We start from the raw sequence: 10,043 nt of genomic DNA, 5'->3' as shown, positions 1-10,043 counted from the left end.
TCAGCAGAAAAGCTATTTTGTAAAATGCTTTATAAGTCCATTGACTTGTTTATGAGTGGTTGATATTGGATTCAAAGGGAATGAACCAAAATGGTAGCTTTTGGTGAGTATAATGCTTGAAATTATGACTGTTATATGCCATTATAGACATTGCACATTTTTCTTTAGATCAGCTCTGATAAGAATAAACTATTTTTTCCTCCCAAATTTTAAGAAAATTAGAGAATCTAAGCAAAGTGTTTTCTATTTAGAATTAAATAAGTACTCATCTATTTTGCCACTTATTTTTTAGGAGTTATTATGAAGCCAATGATGTTACTTCAGCTATTAACATAATTGAAGAAGCTTTCTCAAAACATCAGGACCTAGTTTCCATGGAAGACATTAACATAGCAGCTGAACTGTATATTTCTAACAAGCAGTATGACAAAGCTTTGGAGGTAGGAGCACTGATGTTTCCTATTAGGTTTTGAACATGTTTTCTGTCTTCTAGAAATTCTTAAAAATTGGCATTTCCTCATTTTAGTTGTATATTAAATTATTTGCTTATTTATTTTGAGAGGTTTTTTGCCTTCGGGCTTGTGTGCTGGCTGGGCAGAGACAGAGATGGTAAGAGGGAAAGTGAGAAATCACCCCCCCAGAGAGGATGGCTGCACTGCAGTACCTTCTTTGTTTTCCTCTTGGGATCTTGGGCACACACGCACATGTGCCTGGTGTGAGTTTCAAGCCACTAGGTCTAGGACTTGAGCCATGGTTGGCTGTGTGGAAGTCCAGCGATATAACTACTATACCCTCTGTTGGCCTCAGTATATTTAAAGTCTGGGGCCTGGCAGGTGGCTTGGTTGATAAGGGTGCTAGACTCCCACGAGGCCGACTGCAGTTTGGGTCCTGGTAGCTTGCTTTCTCACTTTCCCCCTCTCTCTCTTGCTCTGTCCCTCTTTGGTCAAATTAAAATAAGTAAATAAAGTTAAATAAAATAATTCTTTAAAAAATATGAAAAAGATATAGTCTGTGTAGGAACAGTAGATTTCTAGATTCTGTTGTATTTCTGTGTGAAATATGAAATATACTTACATGATGAAAGGTAGGACTATTGTCACAGGTGACAAGCATGCCTTACTTTAGTATAGTAGGATACAACAGTCCGACTACTCTGATTCAGTTAAGCCACTGGGGAAAGTAGGTTGGTTTGCTGCAGAGGAATTATGTGTCATTAGTTACCACTAGCTAATATTATATAAAAATGAGAATGTATCCCAGTTAGGGTTTCTTATTTAAAAAAGACTTAGTGTACCTTTATATAACCTATTTTTATGTTGTAAGGATTATTTGAATGTACTGAACAAATGTTTGCATTATGAAAAAGGTTTTCATATAAAACTACTGTATTTTATTTTTGCCCCATTCTTTTAGACAATTACAGATTATTCTGGAATTGTGCTGGAAAGAACTTCAGAAGAAGGACCTTTGGAAGAGAGTACAGGTTATAGTTAACTCTGTTTAATAGATTGTATATAATTGTCTCTTGCTCATAGCGGGAAGTTTTGAATTGATAGTTAATGTTTTCATAATTGGTTTTCCCAAGAAGCATTTTTTTCCTCAGACTTCATATCTTTTTTTTTTGTATCAAGTTACAAAGGTCATTAAAAAGATATTTTAAGTTCCTTTTTTCCTTTTAATTGTCAGAGAGCATGTGCACTCAGCAAAGAGAGAGATGGGGAAATGGAGAGAGAGAGAAAGCATCCCACAATGGGGCATGGTCACACTGAAATCTTCATTTCTTCACCATGTTGATATTTTAGGCACTTAACTCACATGGCATGTTTTTCAGGCCTCCGAGGTCGGAATTTGAACTGCAGTCAGTCATGTGGGATCTAGCTCCGTTAACCACTAGGCCATAGAGATGGCTCTCCTTTTATTCTCATTTTGTCCATTTGAACATGACATTTCTCATTGACCTAAGATCTTTTTTGTTCATTCTTATAGGAAAAAAGGATGAATTATTGAACAGCTTTAGCTCTATAAAAATTAATGTTTCAAAAAGGGCTTAAAATGTTCTCATTGATAAAAAGAATTCTATTTCAAACTAAGCACTCACATAAAAGTAGGAACTAATATGATTACTCTTCATTGTTTGAAAACTTAAAATGTGTAATTGGATATCTGGTTAGAAAGTCATACCTAAGGTGTGGCTCCAAGTGTCTCTTTCAGCTTTATCTTACGCCAGCTCTTTTCTTTGTAACACACCCATTAACCTGTTCTGAAAATAATATCAACTACCCAAACTGTTGCAAAGTGAACACCTAGCACACAGTTTACACTAAACCTTTTCAACTCAGCCCTGTCTACCTAGTATTCTGTGGTATATCATCTGCTAGCAAAGATCAGTCTCTTTTTCTTCCTTCAGTCGGCTTCAACGTAGTCCTCTGGTTGTGGCTGCTCTTTTGCAATAGCTACTGATTACAATGCTGGGCTGGAAAAGTTCAGGTTATTTTATGGTACAAATTCTTTCATATAGCTTCTCTAATCCTCTCTGCCCAGCAGAACTGTTTATGGAGCCAGGCCATCTTTTCAAGAGCTTCTGTTGACTTACTTGAGATCTACCTTAGTTCCATAGTTTTCTGGTTTAATCTTCAGATATGACATTCTAGTCAAAGCCCTGTCCAGTTTCTGATTCAAGACAACAGGTATTACTGAACTTATGCAAATAATCATTCTGCCAAAAATAAGAATACTCCCAAATATTTTCCAATTTCAGAGAGGTCAGGAAGAGAGAAAAGTTTATGTTTCCATTTAAAGAAAAAAAAAAAAAAACAAGAAAAAACATTTTAACAAATGACTGAACCTGTCAATAGCTCAAAAGAAAGCAAAATCCTTAAATTGGGAAAACAAAGCATAATAAAAAAATAATCAGTACTGTTTTAGTCAAAAGTCATAAAATTCTGTTTTACCAGTTCAGTCTTACATAATTAATCTATCTTCTGCAGTGTTACTGTGATCTAATCTTTCGTTTAAATTCTGGAAGTTAAAATTCAACATTATTATTGATATTTCTTGTCCTTAGCATTAAGTTGCTCATTTTCTTGGTTGCTTTTTTTTTAGGAGAGATTTTTGCTATAGGGTGCGTGCGCTCGCCAGAGAGACAGAGAGATAGAAAGCGAGAAGTCACCCCCCAGGGGGGATGGCCATGCCACAATCCCTTCTTTTCCATTCTCCTCTCGGAATCTTGGGCACGCACACACATGTGCCTGGTGCGAGTTTAAGCCACTGGGTCCGGGATGCGAACCGTGGTCGACTACATGGGAATCCAGCGACATAGCCATTACACTAAACTGCTGGTCCCTCTTGGTTGCTTTTGTTCTCTTGTTTCTGTATGTGTGTTTTTAGTTTTCCTGATACAGCACTCCTTTCAGAACTTCCTTGAAGAGCTGGTCTGGTGTTGGTAAATACTTTTAGGTTTTGTTTATCTGAGAATGTTTTTTATCTTTTCTTCCCGTAGAAGGACAGTCTTGCTGGGTATAGTATTCTTGGTTGAATCTGTTTTTTGCTTAACACTTTGACTATATTTTCCCATTCTTTTCTTGCTTGCATTGTTTCTGATAAGGTCTGGTGATAGCCTGATGGGATAACCTTTATATGTAACCTGGTGTTTCTCTCTTGTCAAATTTTAATATCTTGTCTTTATCTGTGATTTTGGCCAGTCTGGCTATGATGTGCCTTGGAGAAGAGCTTCTTGGGTTGATTCTATTTGGGGTCCTTTGTATTTCTTAGGTCCAGATATTTGCCTCTCTAGATATGGAAAATTTTTTTTCCAGGATTTCATGGAATAGATTATCAATGCCCTTATTAATTTCTTCACCTTCTGGGATACTGATGATCCAGATGTTTGGGTGCTTAATGGTATCTCTTATAGTATCTCTTATAGTATTTTTCTTATAGTATCTCTTTTTTGGGGGGATTATTTTCTCATGTTTTTGGTTATTTTTTCTAGGCCAGAGGTTTTGTCTTTCAGGTTTTGTCTTTAACATCTGAGGTTTGATCTTCTGCATGGACTAATCTGCTTTTAATACTTTTGAGGGAGGTTTTGATTTCCTGTATTATAGCCTTCATCTCTAACATTTCCATTTGATTCTTTTTTATGTTGTGTATTTCCTCTTTAAGATTGTGTAGAACTTCCTTGCCTCCTGGAACTCATTGTCTCTTTTCTCCTGCATCTTCTGGAGTTCATTGTCTCTCAGTTCTTTCATCTCATTTAGTTTTGTCACTATGAATATCCTGAATTCTCTATTGGACATTTCCATGAGTTCCACTCTACTGTCTGTGAATGATGAAGGATTATTCTTTTCCCTTAGGAGAGAAAAGTTTTTTGGTTTCTCATATTTCTTGTACCTTTATGGTGGTTTCTGGTTATTCCGTGACAAAATCTCTTTTCTACTGTGTTTTGCAGTGTGGTATCCACAGAAAGATTTTGAGTTCGGATTTATAAAAAGGAGTTTATTCCTTAAGGCAGGAAGTTCAATAAGAATTGAGGATTTTAGTGACCCTAAAAGTATTCAGATGCTTAGCTGCTGTGTACCTAAGCCTGTCTAGACAATCAGTATGTGGAGACTGAGGAGCAGAGTAGGAAAGTAAGGTTAAAAAAAAAAAATTAAATAAATAAAAGCCAAAGGGGGGGGGGGGGACAAACAAACAAAAAAACTAGATTAAAAGCAACCAAAAAAGATAAAAAAAATTTAAAGGTAAAAAAATGAAAATCAGGACACACCTCAGATTTAAAATGGCTTCTGAAATTAGCAAGAGAAAGAAAAGGCCCAAGGTTAAAAGAAGTGTTTTAAAAAGTAAAATTTAGAGAGAGATAGATAAACAGACAAGAGACAGAGAGAGAACAGAGGTTTCTCTACTTGTCTTAGTGTTTTAGGGATCTAGAAGATAGGGTTTAGAGAATAGCTTCCAGCACCTTGGTCCCTGAACACACCAGGACACACATCAGATTTAAAATAACTTCTGTCTCAGTGTTTCGGGGGTCTTGGTGAAATATTTTTTAACTGATTTCCAGGGCTTTAAAGCTGTTTAGGGGGACCAGCAGATGATGTAATGGTTACTTCGCTGGACTCCATGTAGATGACTGCTGTTCCAAGTTCCAGACCCAGTGGCTTAAAACTCACGCCGGGTGCACGTGCATGCATGCCCAAAAGGAGACCGGAGGAGAAGGGATTGCTGTGTGGCCATCCCTCCGGGGAATGATTTTTCACTTTCTGTTTCTCAGTCTCTTTCCGGGTCTGTCTGTCTCTTCTGTGAGTGCTTATGCCCCTTAGCAAAAACTTTTTTTAAAACAAAAAGCCATTTAGATAAAAAACACAGTAATGGGCCAGCTATAGCATTACGGTTAAGGTGGCTAGATCCCACATGGCCGATTCAAGTCCTGGACCTGGTGACTTGAAAAACATGCCAGGTGCAAGTGATCATGTGCCCAAAATCCTGAAGAGAAGGGATTGCAGCATGGCCATCATCCTGGAGAGTGCTTTTTCACTTTCTCTCTCTCTCTCGCTTTCTGGTGAACACAGTGCCTATATAGCAGATTAAAAAACATCAGCAACTTCAGAAGCACAGTTTTATGTTATCATTTTCTTAACTCTTTGTAGTAAAGTCTAGAAAGAGGCTTTTGAATTCTAAAAGAAAAAAGATTTATACATCCTGGACATTTTTGTCTTTTTAGTTCTCTACAGTTCTAGCAAGTTTGGGAGTTTATATATGTTTTGGATAAATAGATAAGGTATTAAGAAAAGAATAGGAAGGATCGTTGCTACCAAAGGGCAGACTGAAGGATGTATAAGATCCCAGTAACAGAATTGGCCAAGCAGAATTGACTGAATGAAGTGAGTCTTACCTAGCAGATACAGTTTGCTTCACTTGCCCCACATTCTTAGCTTGCACGTAGGAACTGCTGCTTGTCTCTCTGTTCCACAGCTGGCCGTGTTACCTGCTCCATACCCGAGGGTGTACCAATAGATATCATGGTGAAGTTGATGGTCTGCCTGGTACATCTCAACATCCTTGAACCACTTAATGTAAGTATCACTAAGATTTGCACTTGAGGTGTTTCAGATCCACAATTTGTTCTCTTTAGATGGCAAGAAATTGTAACTTGTCCCAAGATTTTCACATTTTTTAATAGCCAAGGAAGTCACAATAAATATCAAATTTATTTCCATGAAATATCTTTTAAAACATAAAGTGTTTTGAAATTGGATTCGTAATAATTTGATTTTCTTTGAAAATGGGTACAACTAGAGATTAGAATTTGAGATTGAGTCTTAGGACACTTAGTAATAATTTGGACAGCTGTTCTCTTTTTATGAATTTGGACCAAGTGTTTCATTGAAATAAAAAAAGTATTGGGCATCTTCTTTGGGAGATCTTACAATAAGATAGTGAGTAAAATATACTATTCCCTACCCTCATGGATCCTTTGTTCTAATGAGATTAGATAGACAAATACATAGGATATTGATTGGTATTATGTATTTTGGAGAAATACAGGAAGAAAAATAGGGAATATTGGGGGTTGAGAGTCTTTCCGTTTTCAATACAGAAAGGTCTTCCTGATAAGGTCTTAAAGTCTTCCGTAATGACGTGAATGAAGTGAGGAAGTAAACCTTGGGAATATACAGGATATCAGCTTTTTTTTTTTTGGAGAGGTTTTCGCTATAGGGCACGTGCACTCGCCAGACAGACAGAGAGAGACATAGAGACAGAAAGCGAGAAATCACCCCCCAGGGGGAATGGTCACGCCGCAATCCCTTCTCCTCCATTCTCCTCTTGGGATCCTGGGCATGCACGCACACGTGCCTGGCGTGAGTTTTAAGCCACCAGGTCCGGGACGCGAACCACAGTCGACTACGTGGGAGTCCAGCAACATAGCCATTACGTCAACTGCTGGTTCCCCAGGATAACAGCTTTTGAAGAACAGCCACATAGAGGTCCTGAGGCTTGGGTATGTAGTTGGAAGAAGAGCATAAGAGTCAGTGTTGTCTTAGTTCCTGAAAGGCCTACCTTTTCACAAGTCCATAAAATGTGCTGACTGAGTGAATGTTGGAAGTATGAATTCTTTTTAATAGATATACAGAATTGAATAGAAAAATGATAATGTAAAGCTGCTTTTTGTTAAGCCTTGCTCCTTTTTGTCTGCATAAAACTGATATGTACATTATATACATAGATGTGCATATTTGTAATGAATATTTGACTTCAGGCTTTTATTTGGGGTCTAGCCTCTCTTGACAACGCTGGTGGAACAGAATCCCGAAGATATGGGAGACCTCTATCTAGATGTTGCTGAAGCTTTTCTGGATGTTGGTGAATATAATTCTGCACTTCCCCTCCTCAGTGCACTCGTTTGCTCTGAGAGATACAACCTTGCAGTAGTTTGGCTTCGGCATGCAGGTAATGCTTTTTTTGTGGGATGGAGAAGTTTTAGTCATATAATCAGGCAAGAATTTACTTTTCTTGGTTGAAGTATTTCTGGTTTAGGGCAGCTTTTTGAAAGTCACTATTTTAAATTGTCTTGCCAGAACGTTGAGTGATTTTCCTTTCACTGATGTTTTGAAGAAATAGTTCAGTTAAAGGTTCTTTTTTACTTGCCTGCTCTGGTTTCTAGTAATAACTTGTCAGACTTGGAGTGATATCTAATTTTTTGAAGAGTTTTTACATATTTATATGTAGAATGTTATTTTGGGAGAAAATAATGTACAATAATGTCAGTGTTTTATACCAAATATGTGCTCAAGATTGGATTTCATAGGGTTTTTTTATTGCACTATGCCTAAATCCATAGTAATATGAAACAAATCATTTAAAGTAGAAATATAGCTTATGAAGCACACTAAATCTTAAAAGAAATATGTGAAAGCAAAAAAATATTCCGGTACGATTTCCTATTGAGCCAGCATAAAAGATGTATTAAAAATAGAATCACTGGGACCAGTAGCTGGCATGGTGCTTAAGGTTCTGGACTCTCACATTGCTGACTGTGGTTTGAGTCCCAGACCTGACAACTTGCTTTCTCACTTTTTCTCTCTCTTCCTCTCTGGTGAGCACACGTGCCCTATAGTAAATTAAATAATAATAATAATAATAATAAATTAATTTTTAAAATAGATTTTTGTTATAAGGCATATGTGCTTGCCAGAGAGACAGAAGATGAGAAATCACCCCCCGGGGGTTGCCACACTGCAGTCCCTTCTCTATTCTCCTCTCAGTACCTTGGGCACAAATGTACATGTGCCTGTCCTAAGTTTTAAGCCACCATATCAGGGACTTCAGCTGTGGTCAACTACACGAATGTCCAGGTACAAAACCGTTATGCCATCTTCTGGTCCCAATAAATAGTTCTTTTTTTTTAAAAAAAAAAATCTATTTTACATGGGAGTCCAGTGACATAGCCATTATGCCAACTGCTGGTCCCAATAAATAATTCTTTTTTTTTTTTTTTTAAGAATTATTTATTTATTTTTAAAATACTTATTTATTGAGAGAGATTTTTGTTAAAGGGTGTGTGCACTCGCTGGAGAGACAGAGAGACAGTGAGAAATCACCTCCTGGGGGATTGGCCATGCCACAGTCCTCCATGTTTTTGGGATCTTGGACATGCACACACATGTGCCTGGTGTGTTTTAAGTTGTCGGGTCCGGGACTTGAACTGCGGTCAGCTACATGGGAGTTCAGTGACATAACCATTATGCCATCTGCTGGTCCCATTTTATTTAGTAGTAGTATTATTTTTAAATTATTTTATTTATTTACTTATTTTTTTGGAGAGGTTTTTGCTATAGGGCATGTGCACTCACCAGAAAGAAAGAGACGGAAAGTGAGAAATCACCCCCTGGGGGGATGGCCAGCCACATTCCCTTCTCCATTTTCTTCTAGTGATCTTGGGTTACTCACGCACAAACACCCAGCATGAGTTTTAAGCCACTAGGTCCGAGAGTCAAACTGCGGTCGACTACGTTGGAGTTCATTGACATAGCCATTACGCCAACTGCTGGTCCCAGTATTATTATTATTTTTTTATTTGACCTGAGAGAGAGAGAAGATGAGGAAGTAAACTCCAGGTCCAGGAGTTGAATCGTGATTGACCTTTTGGGAGTCCATTGCCTTAATCACCAACCTACTTGCGCACTCTAAATAAATTGTTACTTAAAAAAAAAATGGAATTATTCTTTGCCAGGCTCGTGGCCTAATGGTTAAGGTAGTTGTTGGAAACCACAGGCAGTTTGGGTCCTGATCTTGGCAGCTTGAAAAACATGCAGGCAGTTATATATGCCTGAAATCCCCACAGGATGGAGGAATGGAGAAAAGGTATTGAGGTGTGACTTTTTTCTCTCCTCTCCCTTTTTCTCGCTGTTTCTTTGGTGAGTGTACATGCCCTCTGGCAACTTAAAAGAATGTAATAGTCTTGCTTTAAAATATTGGGGCTGGGACCAGCAGGTGGCATGGTGGTTAAGGCGCTGTACTACCACATGGCCTACCAGGGTTCGAGTCCTGAATCTGGTGGCTTGCTTTCTCACTTCCTCTTTCTCTCACTCTCAACCTCTGTCTCTCTCTGGTCAAATTAAAAAAATAAATGAATGAATAAATAAAATAAATAATTTTTTAAAATTGTGAACTTTAAATAATAAAATATTGGGGCTAGCAGAGGGTGTAGCATTCACATCACTAGACTCTCACATGGCCAGCAATGGTTCGAGTCCTGTACCCGATGACTTAAAAATAAAAGTAAAAGATCTTTTAAATAAAATATTGAGGAAGTCATAGCTCTTAAAATATAACATGATAGAAGAAGTTTTCTGTATCTAGAGAAGTACTGTTGACATTTTGGGACAGTAGGTCACTCATATCATAAAAATGAACTAGGAAAGAACTCTTAAACTTTCCAGTTTAGATAAGTGACATGGGGAACCAGCAGTTAGCGTAATGGCTATGTCGCTGGACTCCCACGTAGTCGACCGCGGTTCATGTCCCGGACCCGGTGGCTTAGAACTCAC

General features: G+C 37.9%; 1 protein-coding gene across 1 annotated transcript in view; it reads left to right on the top strand.

The window, feature by feature from the left end:
- The window catches only part of GTF3C3 (general transcription factor IIIC subunit 3), a gene marked incomplete at its 5' end in the record, with an annotated part of 53,386 nt that overhangs the window by 7,236 nt on the left and 36,107 nt on the right, over positions 1 to 10,043 (top strand). Inside the window, 4 exon segments of the mRNA XM_006167774.3 lie at positions 293 to 440; positions 1,414 to 1,483; positions 5,968 to 6,068; positions 7,272 to 7,443. Of these exon segments, the coding sequence (XP_006167836.2) occupies positions 293 to 440; positions 1,414 to 1,483; positions 5,968 to 6,068; positions 7,272 to 7,443 (491 nt within the window).

Source organism: Tupaia chinensis, unplaced genomic scaffold (assembly GCF_000334495.1).
Source record: "Tupaia chinensis unplaced genomic scaffold, TupChi_1.0 Scaffold145082_1, whole genome shotgun sequence".
NCBI classification, from domain to species: Eukaryota; Metazoa; Chordata; class Mammalia; order Scandentia; family Tupaiidae; genus Tupaia; species Tupaia belangeri.
Note: the sequence above shows the minus strand (reverse complement) of the source record. Positions and strands in the feature narration are given on the sequence as shown.